The 21,543-nt window shown below is 34.8% G+C and overlaps 3 protein-coding genes across 3 annotated transcripts; all 3 read left to right on the forward strand.

Moving 5' to 3' along the window:
* The first annotated feature begins 398 nt into the window (after window positions 1-398).
* LOC143533533 (uncharacterized) lies at window positions 399-1,087 on the forward strand. Its single transcript, XM_077028290.1, has 3 exons — window positions 399-527; window positions 625-895; window positions 987-1,087. Exons 1-3 carry the CDS (start codon window positions 399-401, stop codon window positions 1,085-1,087), a joined length of 501 nt encoding a protein of 166 aa, XP_076884405.1.
* Window positions 1,088-10,218: 9,131 nt separating this feature from the next.
* On the forward strand, window positions 10,219-12,679 carry LOC143533534 (uncharacterized). Its single transcript, XM_077028291.1, has 5 exons — window positions 10,219-10,720; window positions 10,773-10,783; window positions 10,850-11,255; window positions 11,409-11,585; window positions 12,207-12,679. Exons 1-5 carry the CDS (start codon window positions 10,219-10,221, stop codon window positions 12,677-12,679), a joined length of 1,569 nt encoding a protein of 522 aa, XP_076884406.1.
* Window positions 12,680-12,871: 192 nt separating this feature from the next.
* LOC143533536 (uncharacterized) lies at window positions 12,872-14,188 on the forward strand. The gene is made up of 2 exons (XM_077028292.1): window positions 12,872-13,513; window positions 13,598-14,188. The coding sequence occupies exons 1-2, from the start codon at window positions 12,872-12,874 to the stop codon at window positions 14,186-14,188; spliced, it is 1,233 nt and encodes a 410-aa protein (XP_076884407.1).
* The last annotated feature ends 7,355 nt before the right edge of the window (window positions 14,189-21,543 follow it).

A 21,543-nucleotide genomic window follows, 5' to 3' on the forward strand; every position in this document is an offset into this window, starting at 1 on the left:
AAAAATTATTCTCAAAGTAATATTGAAACAACTTCCCTAAAATATAATAATAATATCACGACATTTGATTTCTCAAATTTCAAACATGCTTTATTAAACATTTCCAAAAAATCTCTTCTAAAACTAATATTGAAACAACTTCCGTAAATATAGATTTGTCAAACTTCAAACATTCCTTATAATCATTCGATAAACACATTATAAATTCTCATATTCTACATCATTACTTTTGCATTCTAAATCTTCCTCTCACTCACAGCAACCACTCTTATCATAGCAATGTCAATAAGGTTAGTATTTCTTATATAAATGATAAAAACTTTATAGTTGTATTGCCTTCGTAACAAAAACACTGATTTATTTTCATTATCAGCATGGTTTTTTCCTCAAGTATCACCATGTTCAAAGGCCTGAACATTAATAACTTGAATTTCACACTTCAAGGCCGAGTAATAAGGTTATGGATGCCTGTAATAAAGCGTCCTACTGATACCCATAGCGTTGAAATCATACTTATGGACAAAGAGGTATCATAAACTTTTATTATGTATAATAATATACTTTTCATACCCGATTCATATTTGAACCATTGTATTTGATTTCCGATATTTTTCAAACTTACAGGGTTCGAAGATCCAAGTGTCTATTGAGAAACAGTACTTGAAATCCGATATGAAAAAATATCTTCAAGAGGGATTTTCCTTGCAAATATCCGAAGCTTCACTTGCTCGGAATGAAACTTCTGTGAAGTTTTGTGACAATCCCTATAAGGTTATGTGGAATTGGAACACAAAGGTTAATGCTTGTGCAGATATTGAAGTATCAAATAATGGCTTGTCATTTGCTTCTTTCCAAGATATCCAGTTCTTCAAACTTCCATTCAATGTTTCTTCTGGTTCGTAAAATTGTTATTTATTGTTCTTATTTATCTAAACAGTTTTTTTTATATATTTTTTACCTAACATATTAATTATATTTATTTTCAGATATTTGTGGATATCTAACTAATGTGGGTGAAGTTATGCATCATAAAGTCTTTGGAAAAGATTCAAAGGCTATAATGATGACCATCAATGATATCGAGTGACAATTACTTCATACCTCTTAGGCTGAGGGGTGTGGGGCGCTAACCTGGGCGCGTGAGCCCCTCCGCTCGCTCCCCCAGGCGCTAACCCCACACCACCGGGGCGCGAACGGGGCGCGAGCGCGAGCCCCCAGGCAGGCGTGAGTGTGGTCGCGGGAGAAGAGAGAGAAAAAGCCGGTGGGCCCGCCCAAAAGAGCCGTTGGAGCTCATTATTTTTAAAAAAAAAACCTTAAAACCCTTATATAATATCTCAAACTCCTATATAATACCCCATTTCATCTATAAAAAATACCCCATTTCACCCATATCAATCACCACAACTTCAAAATAAAACCCAAAATCAACCCATCTTCCCAATTTTTTTTAAAAAAATAATGTCGTCGTACTTGTCTGATTCCGACTCCTCCGAAGAGGATGATTTGCTTCTTCATGTAGGGGGAGTTTTGACCGCAACCGTGGTCGATCTCTTGCAAAATCAAGCCCATCAACCTCGACTCCCGAGGGTTAGAGCACCACCTCGTGATCGTGATCGATCGGGTGCTAACGATACTTTGTTTAGGCATTATTTTAGCCCTCAACCGGTATATGAGGAGTCGGATTTTCGAACTCGTTTCCGAATGAGCAGACAATTGTTCATGCGTATAGCAAGTGATTTAGAGGCACGGTATCCCTTTTTTCAACAAAAGGGAGGATGCTAGGGGTCTCCCCGGTTTTACCCCTCTTCAAAAATGCACGGCTGCTATCCGTCAATTAGCGTACGGCATCTCGTCGGACGCTTTGGATGAGTATTTACAGATGTCGAAAAGGGTTGCACGTGAATCCCTTCATTTTTTCTGCCAAGGTAAAAAACATTAATTTTACTTTTTATTAAATATTTATTACATTTTGTAATATATATTATATGTAGGAGTCATATCGACTTACGCTCGGAGATATCTGCGTAAACCTACAATGTATGACATCCAACGCATATATGAGGTGCACGCAGAAAAACATGGTTTTCCTGGGATGCTAGGTAGCATCGATTGTACGCATGTTGGATGGGCTATGTGTCCAACGGCCTGGCGATGTCAGTTCCACCGTGGTGATCATGAAGGGCCGACCCTTATACTTGAGGCGGCGGTGTCACATGATCTTTGGTTTTGGCATGCTTTTTTTGGTGTTGCTGGGTCAAATAACGACCTTAATGTTATCGATCAGTCAAATTTGATCAACGACTTTATCGACGGGGTTGAACCACCTCAATCTTTTGTTGCAAATGAAGAACTCTTCAAGTACGGGTACTATCTGGTCGATGGTATTTACAACGAATGGGCTTTGTTAGTTCAAGCTTTTACAGATCCAATCGCCGACAAACGGAAGTATTTTACGAAGAAGCAAGAGTCTGCTAGAAAAGATATTGAAAGAGCTTTTGGAGCTATAAAAAAACAATATTATGTTCTGGCGAACCCGATACGTTATTGGACTCGGGAGAGGATAACGGACGTCGTCTACACGTGTCTGATCCTACACAACATGACGTTAGAAGACGAGGGCAAAGCTATCTACCAAAACTACCAAGGCGACATTCCGCCACAACCGTCCACAATCAGTGATCAACAAAAACTTCATAACATAGCAAATATCAAGAGCCGTGAGATACACGGGGATCTTCGACATGAGTTGGTTGAACATTTGTGGGCGAGGCGACCCGATGATCTTGTATTAGATTAGTGTTATTATTAAGTATTATTGTTTGTTTAATTTTTAGTATGTTTTTTTTTTGTAATTTGAATTTTAAAAAAAATGTGTGTTTTTTTAAATAATTTATGAGTTTTTTTAATAATACGTTTTTTTAATTCATTTATAAAAAACTAAAAAAAAAATCCGCTGGAGCCCCTGCTGGAGCCCCTCCACACCAGGGCCAGGGGCTCCAGCGGGGGCTCCAACACCCACCTTATCCAGTTTCTCTCTCTGCCACACGTCACAATATTATTGGCTGGAGCCCCCACTCGCGCCCCTTTAGAGCTCCCTACACCCCTCAGCCTTAATATTTCTTACTCAAATCATGTATTTTTATTAATTTATATTTAATTTTTAATTCTAATGTCATAGGGGAACTGCTTTGGATTTAACCCTGTGGAATGAATATTGTGATCAGCTCACTAATTATAAAAAGGAGAATCCAACTATTCAACCGGTGGTTGTTATTTTGCAGTTCGCAAAGTACAAGAAATGGAATTGTATTACTTTCTTTCAACCATATAATACGAAAATTTATTATTATTTGTTTAATGATAATAAACGAAAACTAATATGTTTGACTTCTTTTGTAGATAAAGCATCCATATCCAATATGTTTAATGGAAGCAAGCTACTGATCAACACTGATTCAAAAGAAATTCAAGACTTAAAACAAAGGTTAGGTCATTTGTTGTTATACATGCTACTTTTCATCTATATAAATTTTAGGACGTTTAAAACTTCTACCATTTCTTATACTTAATTTATATAATATTAGTATATATCATAAACGTTTTCTTTTTGTTTTATTCTCATACTTTCTTTAAGACGTACAACATTTTAGTATATACTAAATATTTCATTATATTGTAGCATATTATAGACGTATCATTTTAATCTTTTTTGTATTAAATGATTTATTACACAGCGTGCTTTCAAGGATAGATTGTGGATCAATGTCAAGCAAAAGTCTAAGCTGCGAGACTGTTGTTCACAACATCAAAAATGAATTTCTGGTTATGAATGAATTCAACTGCATCGCTGAAATTAATAAATTGAAGGTCTTAGTTTACAGTTACAAATTAATTATTTTTTTATATTCTTTGTAGACTATATATATTGATTATTTAAGTTGTTTACATTTAACTGTAGGTTCAACACGTAATTCTGCTCGGAACCATTAAATCTATTGAAAAAAAAGATTCATGGTGTTTTCTTGGTTGCTCTTATTGTATGTGTAAGGTCGAACAAGTATGGACCCTCGGTCCAAAATCTGATGGATCGTCGGAAACTGCTTTCTCATCTGAGATAACTTGTGGGTCGGAGAAGTGTAAGACTAGGGACACATCTGTTATTCCGAGGTATTTTCTCTGTTTTTTATTTAAATTTGTTTACATATTTAGTATACATTTCGTATAATGAACAACTTCATGTATATTGGATTGATAAATTCTTTTTTATTTTTGTTTTTAGGTTTCGAGTAATAGTAACTTTACAAGACTCTACTGGTGTTTGCTTTTTGACATTGTTTGACTCAGTAGCCATTAAGCTTTTGAATATTTTTGCAGAAGATCTTTTGTCCCTCTATGGAAAAGATCATACTAGCGACACCTTCTAGCCGTCCGAATTGGAAACTTTGGTTGACAGAAAACTCGCCTTTAAGGTGCAAGTCACAAAATACAACCAAGATAAGCCATCCAATTACTTCAAGGTACTAAAACTGTCACACCCTCAAAATCCACTAACGGAGTTTTACCGTCAGAGGGTGTGAACTAACAGGATTGGAATCATTAGTTATAATCAAACACCATAAATAAAGTTTTCAAACCACGAAAAATTTAAGTTTAAATAAGTGCGGAAGCGTAAATTTGTAAACCAAGTGTTGCGTCACGCATGACGACTTAAAACCCATTTAATAACAGTTTAAAAACAAGTTTGCAAAAACGATAGAGTTCAATGAAATGCATGTTCCTATACCGCGCGCCCGCCTCGGCTACCTGAGAATAACATACTAAAAGTGTCAACACAGGGTTGGTGAGTTCACATATATAAATAAAGAAAATGTTTGCGTTTAAGTGTTTGCGTTTGCGTTACCAGATAATGTTAAGTCAATTATATATCGATAGGTAGCTAGCCTATAAAACAAGTATTACTAAGTGTTCGACACCGAAGCTGACTGTTTATCAATTGCCTTGCCACCATGTCTACCACGACCATGGAAAATGTGTTAGCCAAGATTACACCCACTCGACCTCCAGTCGAGTTTAGAGTTGGGTGGGGTTTGTCAAACCCAGTAGTACTACTCAACAGTGACTCGCTATTATACAAATATTAAACGGTTCGATGTTATGAAGGACTTTAGTTGGTTCGTTTGCCACTTAGCCTTACAAGTGATATATAACTAATAACAAAATCTAAAGCGTTTTGGAGTATGTTATCTCCCCCAAGTAAAAAGCGTTTAAAAGAGTAAAAGGGGAACGTGAAACTCACTGTTTGCGAAGAATTCAAAAACAAGTCAACCGAGAGATGCGTGTCACAGAAAATCCTCACTAGCGCTCTAAAATAAGAATGAGATTTTCTAAGTGTTGGAACTATTATTGAGTCTCTAGACTCGGCACATAATACCTATGCATGAGATACGTTTCGTATTTCGTTTGTGAATTATGTGTGACTCGACAAACATATTGGTGACACGTTACATATGTATACAACTACTTAAGCATCAAATACTAACATTGTACATTACTAGTAAATTATTCCCCACAAGGGGCAATTTAGTCAAAACATAGCAATTATCGATCAACAAACACGTTTCATGTATTTTCACATAGTTCAGCAGCTAGTTTTATCAAGACAGAATTCTACTTGGAAAGATTACTCAATTCAACAGATCATAACATATCAATTAATTTACCAAAAATCGTCACAAAAGCACACATGAGTTAGGTTTCCAGAACTACTTTTATTGTATTTTTATTCCACATAGATTTCTCACAATAACCAAAACATTACAGTAAACTCACAGCAGTCAAAATCATGCGCAACAGAATGATATTTGTTATTTCTGTTAAATGGTAAATTCAATTAATGCAATACCAATTGGGTTAGATTCTTAAATCAATATGTTAACTTCTAGAAGTGGAACTAACCCATTTGGTCTTGTAGTTTATGAGATATGATAATTACAAAACAGCCTAACAGCAGACCTTACAATTCAGACTTGCACTTCAGTTTTGTAAAATAATAATTGTTAACTTTTACACGTCCAAAAATTACAAACTTAGACTTTTTAGAAACTAGACTCAACCTAGTACACTGAAGTGTTAAGAATTTCGACCAATTACCACATTAACATTCAGTTACAGTCGTCTAAACATAAACTTAACAATCTGTCCAGTACCAGTTTACATCAAAACTCAACATAACAACAATCTATGAACCATAATCCATGCATATAACACTCTAGACACAATATTTACCAACCTTGCATATCAATCTCACATTACACACATAGGTAGGGTTTTTCTTGAAAGTTTAAAATCAAAGAAAAAGTGATTAACAAACAACAATAACACAACTAGTTAATAATTTCATTAGTAAATCATCATCAAGCATATAATCAAACCCTAACTCATCTTAATCATAATTTCAAGAATTAGGGTTTTGATTAACCCATTCAATATGAAAATTAAACACTTAGAATGCATAGAGTAGTTGTTAATTACCTTCCTAGCACCTTAATTCTTCAACAAAACTTGAAAATCCTTGTATGTATGTGTGTGTGTGTTTACGGCAGCCAAGAAGAGAGGGAGGGGGGGCGATCGGGTTTGGGAGGGGGGAGGGAGGTTAGGATTTTTGTTATTATTTAATAATGATATGTTACACAATAGCCCCTTTACTTTTAGTTATTGCTTTTCTAGCATAAAATAGACTTTTGCATCTTGAGTTAATGTTCTACATATAATTATCAAATAATACATAAACCTAACACATAATTATCAAATACTTATTGTTTTGATGTTTGTCGTTTGTTCCCCAATGGTTTGAGTCAACTCGTTTGCGTTTCGGTGCAATCCCGAAAGACTACATGTGTAGTGATTGTCAAGCGTCATTTAAAACCCTAGTTTAAATGCAATGAGATGTGCGTTATAGTTCTAGTGATCTTAAGTTTGAATTGACGGAGTTTGGATTAACGGAGTTAACCTGAAAGTGTCGAGTGTCACATCATTCCCATGTTGAAAGAATTTTCGTCCCGAAAATTTGAGTTAAGTCGCGATGGGTGTCTGAAAAAGCAAGAAAAATTTTCAGTTTGTCATATCATCCCCTAATAGAAAGAAATTTCGTCCCGAAATTTAATTCATACCTCTGGTGATTTCTGACAGTTTGACGGCTTTCGCGGTTTTCGGTGTTTGGTCAACCCTTCAAAAAGGTGAGGATACTTTTTCATCATTTGGTCCTCGCGTTCCCACGTGAACTCTGGTCCACGTCTCGAGTTCCAACGAACCTTAACGATTGGAATTTTGCTGTGCTTGAGTGTTTTGGTTTCCCAATCCAAAACTTCAACTGGTTCTTCTATGAAGCGTAGCTGTTCATCAACTTGCAACTCGTCCAAAGGAACTGCCTGGGTTTCATCAGAAATGCATTTCTTCAAATTGGATACATGGAATACATTGTGTACGCTACAGAGTTCCGTTGGTAAATCCAGTCGGTACGCTACCGGACCAATGCGCTCAGTTATCCGGTAAGGGCCAACGTATCGTGGATTGAGTTTGTTTCGCTTTCCGAAGCGAACTACACCTTTCCAAGGTGAGACTTTGAGTAATACTTGGTCGTTCACCTGAAATTCAAGAGGCTTTCGGCGCTTGTCGGCGTAACTCTTTTGGCGATCTCGTGCTGCTGCCATGCGGTTTCGGATTTGGACAATCTTTTCAGAGGTTTCAAGTACTAATTCTGGACCGGTGATTTGGCTATCACCCACCTCTGCCCAGCAGAGAGGTGATCGACACTTTCGTCCGTACAACGCTTCAAACGGCGCTGCTTTAATGCTTGCGTGATAACTGTTGTTATACGAAAACTCTACCAAAGGTAAGTGAGGTTCCCAACTTTTTCCAAAATCCAACACGCATGCACGCAACATGTCTTCCAAGGTCTGAATGGTGCGCTCACTTTGCCCATCTGTCTGAGGATGGTATGCTGTGCTCATATCAAGGCGGGTGCCTAGTTCACTCTGTAGTGACTTCCAAAAGTGCGAAGTGAAGCGGGAATCTCGATCAGATATGATCGAGATAGGCACTCCGTGTCTAGACACTACTTATTTCATATAGATGCGAGTCAGTCTTTCCATTTTGTCTGATTCCTTGATTGCTAAGAAGTGTGCAGACTTAGTCAATCGGTCAACGATCACCCAGATGGTATCGCATCCCGTCGGTGTTTTGGGTAATCCCGTGATGAAATCCATGGAAATGTGTTCCCATTTCCACGTTGGAAGTTCCGGTTGCTGTAGCAGACCAGATGGTTTCTGATATTCTATTTTGACTCTTGCACAAGTCAAACATTTGCTCACGTAGGTGGCAATGTCGGCTTTCATGTTTGGCCGCCAGTAAAGTGCCTTTAGGTCATGGTACATTTTATCTGAGCCAGGGTGGATGGAATATCGGGACTTGTGTGCTTCGTCCATCACTAGGGTTCTCTGCTCTCCGTATCGAGGGACCCAAATCCGGTTTTTGAAATATCGGACCCCGTCCGATTTGGTTTCAAGTTGCTTGTTCATGCCTCGCATGAGTTTTGATGGGAGATTATCGTCTTTCAAGGATTCGAGTTGCGCATCGTGAATCTGATCGGGTAATTCAACCACATGTTATGCAAGTCCTTTAGCTGTTGTTAAAACTTTTATAACTTCCATCATAAATCTTTCTCCGCAAGTCTCTTCCAACACACTTGAACATGGTAAGTTTTAATTTTTTAAAATAAAATATAACAATATTTTAATAAAAAGTTATATCTAAACTTTAGAATTTTATAAAATAATTCTTTATATATATTTTTTATAATACATACAGATTCAAGTATTGTCATGAATAATACCAATTATAAAGAGAAACGCAAAGAAAGGAGAATCATTTTGGATTCTAAAAGAGAGAAGTTTGTTTCGATGCAATCAGGCCACCGACTAAGTAGCCGTTCTCTGATTTTAAATAAAACTCAAGTTTCAAAAGGTACGTTAGATTAATTATGTTAATATTTTATTGTTAATTAATAAGTCGTCAAATTATTTTATGTTAATATTTTATTATGTAATATTTTATTGTTAATTAATAAGTCATCAATCGTATTTTACAGGTAGATCAAATTACAATAATGGTTCAATGGATGCAATTTCGAAAGGTATACTATAAGCAAATTATACATCCTACTATTTGTCATTAATTATTATAATATTAATGATTTTTTGGCCACAGATTATTTGGATCATGGTGATCAGAGTGTTGAATGTGAAGTATGCCATGCAAAATTATGGCAAGGAGAAGCAAAACACTCCCAAAAAATAAGTGGTTTAACATGTTACTTTTTGTGTTGCCATTACGGTAAAGTTGAGCTTCCGGATTATAAAGAAGCGCCTCAATGTTATCAAAATATTTTTACTGGTGTTGATCAGAATAGCAAATTATTCATGAAGAACATAAGACGTTACAACTCCATATTTTCTTTTACTTCTATGGGTGGCAAAATTGACAAATCTATTAATAGAGGTAATGCTCCTCCAATATTTAGGTTGAGTGGACAAAATTATCATTCTAGGGGAAGTCTTCTTCCGGAAAGAGGTTCAAAACCAAAGTTTTCTCAACTATATATATATGATACCGAAAACGAAGTTTCCAACAGAAGAGGTGTTTTCAGGTACGATTTATCTGTTATAGGGTCTTAAACAATATTCTCGAATTCTGTTAATATTTATGCTTAATATCTTTTTTCAGTGACTCAAATACTGCGTCCACATCCTCCGATAATAATGATGATATTGAACTTGTCAACTATTTGAAGATCATGTTAGATTCGAACAACGTATTGGTTCAAATTTATCGTATGGTGAGAGACTGCTTTAAAGATAATCCTCAGGCGGAAGTAAGGTTACGCCTTATTGGAGATCGACAACAAGATGGTAGGACATACAACTTACCTACATCTTCTGAAGTGGCTGCTTTGATTGTTGGAGACATTGGTGACTGTCTTGAAAAGAGAGATATCATTGTTAATACTCAAGAAGGATCATTGAAACGCATAAGTGAACTTCATCCTTCATATATGCCGCTTCAATATCCTATTTTTTCCCATATGGTGATGACGGTTATAGGGTTGACATCTATCATAGAGCTGTTACTCAGACAAACAAGAATAAAAGGCAACGATTGACAATGAGGGAATTCTTTGGATATAGAATTCAAGACAGAACAAACAATTTCTCATTGATTACAAATGGAGGAAGGCTCTATCAACAACTTTTAGTTGATGCATATACGTCAATCGAAAGCGAGAGGTTGTTTTGTATACGATGCCAACAGAAAAATCTGAGATGTGAGTCATATGAGAAGTTAGTTAACCTACACAACTCTGGAAATTTTGATATATCTACCATTGGACAACGTGTAATTCTGCCTTCTTCATTTACGGGTGGTGCACGCTACATGAGGGAGAACTACTTAGATGCTATGGCGCTATGCAAGTGGTTTGGATATCCATATTTTTTTATTACCATGACTTGCAATCCAAAATGGCCAGAAGTTAAGAGATTTCTTAACCACAAAAATCTGAAAGCTGAAGACAGGCCTGATATATTGTGTAGACTGTTTAAAATAAAACTTGACTCATTTGTCAAAGACTTGAAGGAGGGTTTATTGTTTGGGAAAGTTAAAGCAGGTATGCTACTATGTTTATTCAATATATATTTGATTTAATGAATAAATTTTAGCAATATGCATGGTAATAACAACGTTTATGATGATGTAATTGTTTAATGTAGTTGTTTACACGATTGAGTTTTAAAAGCGTGGATTGCCTCATGCTCACATTTGTGTCTTCATGCACCGTGATTACAAGATTAATAATTCTGACAAGATAGATTCGTTTATTTCTGCGGAGCTTCCTAATAAGCAAGAAGATCCAGAGTTGTATGACCTTGTAAGCGAGTTTATGATTCATGGGCCATGTGGTGCTGAAAACATGAGTTGTTCATGCATGATCAATAAAAAGTGTTCAAAAAACTTCTCGAAAAAATTTTCCGACCACACTTCTGTTGATTCGAATGGATACCCTATATACAGAAGGCGTGAAGATGGAGTTTTCATTAAAAAGTCTAATGTTAACCTAGACAACAGAAGCGTTGTTCCATACAACCCGACACTTTTAAAAAGATATCAGGCACACATAAATGTTGAGTGGTGCAATCAATCAGGTTCGATAAAATATTTGTTTAAATATATCAACAAAGGTCCAGATAGAGCAACTGTTTTATTAGAACAAAGAGGTGACACAGAAGATGTTCCCGAACAACCAGTTGATGAAATCAAAGAATATTATGATTGTTGATATCTGTCTGCTTGTGAAGCTTCATGGCGTATATTTTCATTCGAAGTCCATTATAGAACACCATCTGTTGTTAGACTTCTATTTCATCTTCCCAGACAACAACAAATTGTTTATGGTGAAGATCAAGATATTGACGATGTCCTCGACAAAGCATCTGTTTCTTCATCAATGTTCACATCTTGGATGACCACAAACGGTATGTATCCAAAACCTCAAAAGCTCTCTTATTTATGAAAAAGAACTTCTAGCATCTTTAATGGATTATTAGGCAACACCATTCTTTATGGGGTCGCCTCATTTGATATGCACGCAAAGTATGTTTTGTTTTTGCAAAGACAACATCTATTTTCAAGCGACTATATTATGCCAAATTGAATGTTCTTTCCTACAACAAATTAGTTAAAAAAAACAATAAGATGAACCAAAATTTTTACGATGAAAATCCAAGATTAGTTTAAATTATCTAAAAATCCAAAATTAGTTCAAACAAAATATATGATGAATATTTGTAGTCTAAAACGTGCCTTTGGAATTTGATGGCAAACAAATGTTTAACAAAATTTGAATATGATTTCCGTATCTTAGAATCCAATTTCATTTAAATATTTTTGCGTTGTTCCTTAGCATTTGTAGTATTATAAACATTTAGTTAATATGTAGTGGATAGATAAAACTATCTAAAATTATTAAAAGGATATTGAAAACAAATAATTTATATGAAAAAATAATTTAAAGGATAATTAGAATTATTAATTATATTGTAATCTTCGTGTATGGAGTTTCCAATTTGGAATTGACGTCATGTAATCATACACAGGTTCAGATCGTGAAGCTCGAAAGCTCTCTTATGTTGAATTTCCCTCCCATTTCGTTTGGAAAGCTCAAGAAAGGAAATGGCAACGAAGAAAAAAAGGTTGTTCAATTGGTAGAATTCACTCTATTTCATCTGTAGCTAGCAAAGGATACTATCTACGAATTCTATTAAATAAAGTCAGAGGTCCTACAAAATTTGAGGACATTCGCACAGTTAATGGTAACATCCTTCCGACCTTTAGAGATGCATGTTATGAGCTTGGTCTTTTAGACAATGACAATGAGTATATCGAATGCATTGTGGAAGCAAGCAATGCCGGCACCGGGTTTTACTTAAGAAATTTATTTTGCACAATGCTAACGTGTGGAAGTCTATCGAGACCTGAAATTGTTTGGGACAAAACATGGAATTATTTAGCAGAAGATATTATTCACAAACAACAACGGCTTTTGGATTGTTCGGGTATTAATTTTTAACAATAATATTAATATATAAATGTCTAGATGTTTTTTTGGCTTATATTTTAATCTTTGGAAAGAATGAATGTGGTTACTTTGTTATTAAAATGCAACACTATCAACTAGCGAGGACCAAATCAAGAATTTGACTTTGCTTGAGATTGAGAAAATTATGCTTCGTAACAACTCCTCATTAAAAGATTTAATACAATGCCGTTTCCCGATCTTGAATCTGTAGACTTTGCAAATAATCGGCTTATTATTGAAGAGACGTCTTATGATCGTGAAAATTTACAACATGAGTTTGATACTCTTTTTGTCTCGCTTACAAATGAACAACGCAATGTCTATAATGAAATAAATAAAGCCGTTGAGAAAGGAAAAGGTGGCGTGTTTTTCATTTATGGATATGGAGGAACCGGTAAAACATTACTATGGAAGACTTTAGCATCATCCGTCAGATCTAGAGGCCTTATTGTCTTAAATGTTGCTTCCAGTGGCATTGCTTCGTTATTATTGACTGGTGGTCGAACGGCTCATTCCCGGTTTAAAATTCCAATCAATCTAACTAAGGATTCTATTTGCTCTTTTGATCCTCAAAGCAAAGTTGCAGATTTAATTAAACAAACCAGTTTGATTATTTGGGACGAAGCGCCAATGATTCACAAGTATGCATTTGAAGCTATGGATCGAACTTTTAAGGACATTTTAAAAAGTGATAGCCTATTTGGTGGTAAGGTTGTCGTATTTGGAGGAGACTTTAGACATATACTTCCAGTTATTACTAATGGAAGCAGACACCAAATAGTGAATGCGTCTCTAAGTTCGTCCTACATCTGGAAAAATTGCAAAGTGCTTAAACTTACAAAAAATATGAGGTTAACAGTTGGAAGTAAAGATCCCAACATTGAGGAAACTAGATTTTTTGCTGAATAGCTTTTAAAAATCGGGGAAGGAAAACTTGGTGGTCCAAATCATGGTGAAGTGCAAATAGATATTCCTCATGATATTCTTATTAAAGATTCTGTTGATCCGACTTCTGATTTAATTGAATTTGTTTATCCGTCAATACTTCAAAATTATAAGAAGAAGGAATTTTTTCAAGAAAGAGCCATACTAGCACCAAAAAACGAAGTTGTTCAAGAGATCAATGATATATTACTAGCAAGGTTTCCTGGAGACCATAAGGAATACCAAAGTTCTGATAGTATTGACAAGTCAGAAACCGTAAATGAAGAATTTGATCCTAGCTTATACTCACCTGATGTTCTCAATGGTTTAAAGTTTCATGGTTGTCCTAATCACCAGTTGATACTAAAAGTTGGTGTTCCGGTTACGTTGCTAAGAAATATTGATCAGAAGAATGGGTTGTGTAACGGAACAAGGTTAATAGTAAAATCTCTTGGTAATCGGGTTATAGAGGTAGAGGCTGTATCAGGCAGTGACATTGGCAAACGTCATGCTATACACAGAGTTACTTTGACTCCGACAGATAAAAAGTTTCCATTCAAATTCAACAGAAGATAGTTTCCGCTTCCGGTATGCTTTGCTATGACGATTAACAAGAGCCAAGGGCAATCTCTTTCCAGGGTTGGTTTGTTCCTCCGATGTCCTGTTTTTTCCCACGGGCAATTATATGTTGCGTTATCCAGAGTAACCATCAGACGTGGTCTTAAACTATTGATATTGGATGATGAAGGGAATACCTGTGATAAAACTACAAATGTTGTATATAAAGAGATTTTCTCAAATTTGTAAATTTAAGACTCTAAACTGGTTATTGTTTTTTTTCGAACGGTAAAAACTGGTTATTGCTTGTAATATGTATTTAATTTCTTTTTCCCTTTAACTTTGTAACTTTATTTCAAATAACAAATTTTAGAAGTTCTTATCAATTAAAAATTCCCGTGTATTACACGGGTTCAAAAGCTAGTATCTATAGTATATATAAACGAAAACACAAAAATCCTATGTGTCGCGTTGTGGTCGCTCCCCCTTTTTTTGGAGTCACCAGATTTGCTTGATTTTTAAATGGAGGCTTCTCATGCATTTGACCCGAATTCATGGGTATGGGTCTTACCAAACCCAGATATTCCTTAACGGGTTATAACATCTCATTAAATTAAAAATTATTCTCACCAAATTATTAATGTAAAAAACCTATAAAATAGGATATACTAAAAATTAATATCTTATTTATTTTAATATATATATATATATGTATATATATTATTTAAATTAAAAACCAATTTTATAGTAAAAAAATAAACGGGTCTTGGGTCTTATCAAACCATAAGTATATTATTAACTTTAATAAATATTGTTTATAATTAAAAAACCAAGTTTATAGTAAAAGAAATAAACGGGTATCGGGTCTTATCAAAACCATATAGCTTTTAAATAGGGTTATAACATCTCATTTATTTGTGAAACAATTTATCACCAAATCATAATTATATTATTAACTTTTATACAATAAAAAAATAAAATTCAAAAAATAAATAAATATTAGAACAAATAATATAAAACATCCCCGTAATACGGGGATAAAAACTATTTATTAATATATATGGATTCTTATAAAAGTTAATATCCGAATAGGGGCTACCTAAGATCACGTCATCATTTAAAATGTCGAAAAACTCTGCACCCCCTCCCCTCCCCTCCCTCCCTCCCTCCCTCTTTGACGTTTGTTCCTTCTGTAGTCTTTCTTTATGTCATCCCATACCTAACATTATTAATAATGTTACTCCTATATTTCTCCATTTTCAAGCTTATATTGTTGCATCTAGGTTATAAAAAAAAGAGGAAAAACAAAAACAATATAATAACAAGGAGATATCTGTAAAAGAAAAAAAAATTAAAACTAAAACTGTCACCGCCATCCCCATCGTTGCTTGACGTTACTCTTAGACTCTTTGCTACGGGCGCTATATTGGGCATTTTTAGGGCGCTATCGGAAGGTAACAGTCTAACACCGCATGTGGGTGCCAGGCCCGGCATTGAGAAAGCAAAAAAAAAATTGAGTCGAAGACGAATTTATTTTGGTCTTTAATTAAAAATGAGTATTTTGTTGATTAAAATGAGTATTTTGTTGGTTTAAATAATTAATTTTTTATATATGTTTGCGTGGTTATAATTTGGGTTGTGTAAATTTTTTTTGTATAAAAATAGGATTAAACTTGTTTCAAATGAGACTTGAACTCATATCCTTTTGGTTGAAAGTAATACTTCTTTGCCACTAAACCAAGCTAGTGGTCGTGTAATTAAGTTTAAACATTAAATATACATATTGTTTTTAATAAAAATAAATATATATTTTTTAAATAATTCGGGCCTAACGGGGTGTCTAGCCTGTGGCAATCGACCACCCCGCCACCCCTATGGCCCGGCCCTGGTGGGCGCTATTGGAGGGGCCGACGATGCGTTTATGTTGCTAACATAACATAAGGTTGACGATGCGTTTATGTTGCTAACATAGGGTAGCACCGATGCGTTATCAACTAACGCATCGTTGAACCCCTGCTTTAAACATTAACGCATCGGTGCTACCCTATGTTAGCAACATAATGCATTGTCAACCCTATGTTATGTAAACACGTCGTCGGTGTTCGCTAACATGTCGCCGGTGACGAGATACCAAAGGGACAAAGTTGAGAACTTGAATTTGAGAGGACAAACTTGGAACCACATTCTATAAATGGACTATTTTGGGAATTTTTCCCTAAGAAAAGTGGTGATGGAACCATCTCTCTCTCTCTCTCTCTCTCTCTCATACACAGATATACATATATATATATGATAATAAGGCGTTAAAGAGCTTTAAACCACAGCGGGACGTTATGAAAAAAGGCATCGAAGCTCTTTTCTTACGTGACGATGACGTGAAGGGGCTTCGAAGCCCCTTTTCTTAAACCACAACGATGCGTTAAAGAGCTTAACCTTTTTTTTAGAAATGAAAATAATTTGAGGCAAATGTATTTTGTCCGTATTATATATATATATATATATATATATAGGTATTGGATAATTCATAAGTTTTTTACAGCGAGAAGTGAATGTGTAACTTCATTAATCCCTAATTTCACTCACTTTCTTATTGTGTAGGTGCGTATATGTTTTTGTATATGTGTGTGTAGGTATGTAGGTTTGAATGTGGCTCAACACGTTTGTATGTGTGTAGGTAGGTTTGAATGTGTGTAGCTAAGACATAAATACAACAAACCTACATACATGTAGGTAACTTCATAAGAAAGAGAGTGAAATTATGTATTAATGGAGTTACACCTTCACTTTTCGCATTTCTCGCTGTAATATCATTTCTCGCAAGATTCATCCCCTATAATATATATATATATATATAAAAGGGTTCAAATAAAAAACAATTGTTTTGTGAGAAGTGTGAGAAGACTTTAGAATAGGGTACACCACCTAAAAAGGACACTATACCATGTAAATAGAAAACTATACAACTTTTAAAAACTAACAATCTCAACCACTAGATCCTAAATCCAATTTTCTACATCTATTTTTTGCATCCTAGATCCAATAGTGTATATATATATTAACTTTAAAATTTAAAAGACATATGATAGTTGTCTCACATTAAGTAACTACTATTTATGAAGTAAGAGTGAGATCCTAATCGAACATATTTAAATAAAGTGTTTTAAGAACCATTTTTAAATAGAATATTTTTAAGAAAACATAACTTGTTTCAAAGTTCTCAGTATTTTTTTTTATTTTTTTTATTTCTATAACTAACTTTTAAATTAGACATATTTTATTTTTCTCATGCATAATTTGGTATTCCATGTATATCTATGGTTAATAAATAAATTTCGACTCCAAACATAGCATTGTGAACACTTATTTGTATTTGCCTTTCAACATAAGTTTCATTTAAAACCGACGTATATCAAATATTATATATTTTTACTTTTTTCAGTCACTTAACGTTACTTTAAATTTAAATACAATAGACAATATATGCTTCTACGTATGCTTCGATATAAATTTGGTTCAATACCGACCTCATACAATGCATGACCAAAACATGCGTGTCAAATATAATATATTTTTGTTTTCTTCCCGACAACTTAGTTTTTTTTACAAAGACAACCATATCTACATATGTTTCAATGTAAAAAAAATTATTAAAATGAGCCACTATAGTGTGTGAACAAACTTTAGTAGCTTTATATTTTATCAACACACTCATTACAACGCACGGATTAATGTGTATCAGCGCTCCCGTCGCAACACACGGGATCATTTACTAGTTTAGTTCATTTGTCAATTGTTTACGTCCCAAACAATATAAACTAATGATTCATTTTATTATTAGAGGTTAATTAAACATGACAATAGGACGGTAATGATTTATTTCATTCCTCTATTAATTTAATTTTCATTTTATCATTTCATATCAAACAGATCCTGATACTAATTCCAATGTAAACTATATTTTTTTGAATGACCAATCAAGGAAATTTATCAAGTGATCTTTGTGGAGCTATCAAGTTGTTTTTTAATGTCTATATCATTAAACGAAAAAGGAGGACCAGTTACAAGAAGCAAAAGGCCCGAAACATACAAGGAAAAGATATACAAAACAACTACAAAGAAAAAGACTTAAAGCGAAAAATTCACAAAATAAAACTTACACCATTTTTTCTCAATCCAAGGTAGAGCGTTTACTTCAATGATTAACCCATGTAAAGGAGGACGCTTTGATATCATACACTACTTTAGACACCGAAAAGGGGACACCATCAAATATAACCTCATTATGTGAATTTCAAATCATCAAACACGTGACTGTCGAGACAGATTGAATAGCAAGAGATTCCTCCTTGTTCAAAGTGTACCGGGTGGGATATACAAATAGATCCTCCACCAAATCAAAGTAATTTAATTTTGGTGTGTTAACACAGTCATGTATGACAGACCACGCCAATCTAGCCACTTTGCATTGTACAAATACGTGCTAACATGTTTCAATAGTCACACCACAAAGAGCGCACATGCAATCACCTATCGAAATACCTCTATACAACAGCGCAAGTTTGATCGGATCATATCCATTAACAATCTCCAAATAAAACAATTATTTTAATTGAAACCCAATTTAACCAAAAAGAAAGTCAATAACATGATTATCCAAATTATTAATTTTCCATCTTAAGGACTTAACCATAAATCGAAATAGTAAGTCATCTGAACCACTCCAAATCCATATGTTCGTACTACCAGAAACGAAAATTCGTTTCTGAGATCAATCCAAGACATATGTTCGGTTCGTATTGCTACTAAACTGAATTAGATTGTCTCTCCCATCTCCTGTACCAATATAACTCATTATCGAACTAACTATATCAATCCACAACCCCTCTTGAACTTTTTTTTTTGCCGTTCTAAAGAAAATAAAAATGGAAACAACTTAAGTGGCTAAAATTCAGCCCAATAGTCTAGCCAAAAGGAACTCTTATCACCCAAACTAGCTTGCACCTTTAATCATTCCAAATTTCCAACACCTTCAAACTACCATAAGTATTCTCTTGATCCGTTTTAGCGATACTTCTCCATGTACGACCATTAAAGTTTTAACCAAAAGTGAACCCCATTTTTGTGAACTCCTACGGACAATCATGATGACTTTCACCCAAAGATAGTGATTATCGTTTTTATACCGGGCTAGTTACTTTGTTAATAATGCCTTATTTATAGCCTTCAAAGTTCCAACTCCTAAACAATCGTGGTCTTTATCAAGAATAATTATACTCCACGCCAGCTAACTAGTTTTCTCCTTTTCATCTGAGCCTACCCGTAGGACTTTTCATTTCCCATTAATTGGAATATCTTCCTTTCCATCCGAACCTAGCTGCTAGTCCAACAAAAGTATAACGAATATAAACTATATTAAAAAGTAACTCTTACACCAATCAAACAATTGAAACAATAATTAGTAGTCTTTCATGAAACAAAATGATCATTAATCACAATCAGATGATTACAAATATTTAAAACTATTACTACTTAAAACATGTGAAGTCCACACCTACAAATGTAGAAACTTACAACCATTTTGAGTGGTTTGAGTAAGAAAGAGGAAAGTGATGGTTTATTGGTTTTTACCTAATTGTGAAGCATGGCATAAACGCATACAATGTTTTACTAGAACAAGAAACGATTTTTTTTAGTAACTAAAATGTCATGTTTTCCAAAGTGGATGATGTCATAAGAGTGAGATGACAAAAGGGACATGATTGTGAATGTAGGAGGAAGATAAGATCAATAGTATCATGCGAACCATTCGAAAACATGTTTACAAAAAAAATCAAAGGAACGAGTCAAATGAGACAAAACATAGTGAATATACAAAGAGAAAAAAAAGAAACACTAGCTTTTGATAATTTAATTTGAGAGAATAACATTAAGTGCTAAGTACATTATGAAATTGGAAATATGACCAAGTGACCAACCAATATCAGTGTTAGGGAGTTCGTTAACTTTAGCAATTGTAATAAACTTTCATATACAATAATACGTTTGAAACCATATACTACGTACATGTGGGTGTTACGTGTTACGTGTAACGAGAGAGCTAGCACCTATGTCCATGTAATTTGGATCTCCTGGAGACTAGGTGTCAACATGCCAGATGTGAAGGTAGGGTACCAGATACACCATGTAAATAATATGTTCTCCGCGAGGCAGAAGGATTCCTCACGGATATAATACCCTCCGCGGTAAGACACATATCTTCCGCGGAAGAAAGACTTGTCAAGATATGACAGTCATAGCGAAAGACTCATCGTGACAAGGCATAAACGGACACCTGGCGAGGAAAATACCAACCACTGGCTATGATACTGGCACTGTGTACGGACACACGTTGGACCAATGAGGAAAGGCCAACGTGGTACCTGCCCACGACCAAGAACCTTATACACCCAGACTGTCTGAACCAATCAGGAGCCATTATAACGCACAACCATGAGAATAGAATGTTTCATTTGTGTGAGACAGGTTGTCTAATTCTTCTCCTTTCATTCGGCTATAAATACAACATGAGGATTAACGTTAAGGGATCCACTCTCTCACTTTCCGATAACTATTTTCACTACTTACCATACTACTTCTCACGCCGAAAGGTGGTTACGAGAAAGCCCCCTATTCCCCTTCTCGTAATGAGCTAATGGTGTTCGGTTTTGCATGTCACGATAGTCAGAACTCGAAACCATTTAACAGTAATACCACCGGAAAATACCGAACCTAACCTATTAAGGGGTGGTTTGGGTATTAATCTATCTACGATCGAGATATTAGGTTAAACCTATTAAAGGTTAATTAACTTAGTGTTTCTTCACCATAGAAAACATTGCATATCACCAAATGATTTGAATTCTAGTTAACCAGTAAGACCATTGGTTTGATGATCCGTAAGTTATGAAAATACTTTATATGTTTATAATATTATATTGTTTTCTTAATATGTGAATAAATGGAAGAAATTAACCCATTAAATATTGGCTGGATTGTTGCAGCCTTAGTCAAATATATCGTATACGGACGTTTTAGAGAAAGGTGTGGATGATGTCATGTCACAAATTCCAAAATGTATTTGTGGGAGATTTTATTTGCACTGCAACTTCGAACTGACATTAAATAAGTTATTTAATTAAATAATAAGTAGATTGTGTTTGGTTTATTTGATTTGATTTGATTGGTCATGAATGGTTCCATCATACTTTTTGATGTGTGCTGTACCGCGTCACTGTTTTATTAGCCCATGGGCCCCCCTTCATTCTTCATATTACCATTTTTAATTATCGAACAGATTATTAAGTTTTATCTCAAAGGGTTAATTGTATAACCAT

The sequence above is a fragment of the Bidens hawaiensis genome, unplaced genomic scaffold (genome assembly GCF_021521415.1).
Source record: "Bidens hawaiensis isolate Kalapana, Puna unplaced genomic scaffold, B.hawaiensis_p1.1 tig00009774_1, whole genome shotgun sequence".
Classification (NCBI taxonomy): domain Eukaryota; kingdom Viridiplantae; phylum Streptophyta; class Magnoliopsida; order Asterales; family Asteraceae; genus Bidens; species Bidens hawaiensis.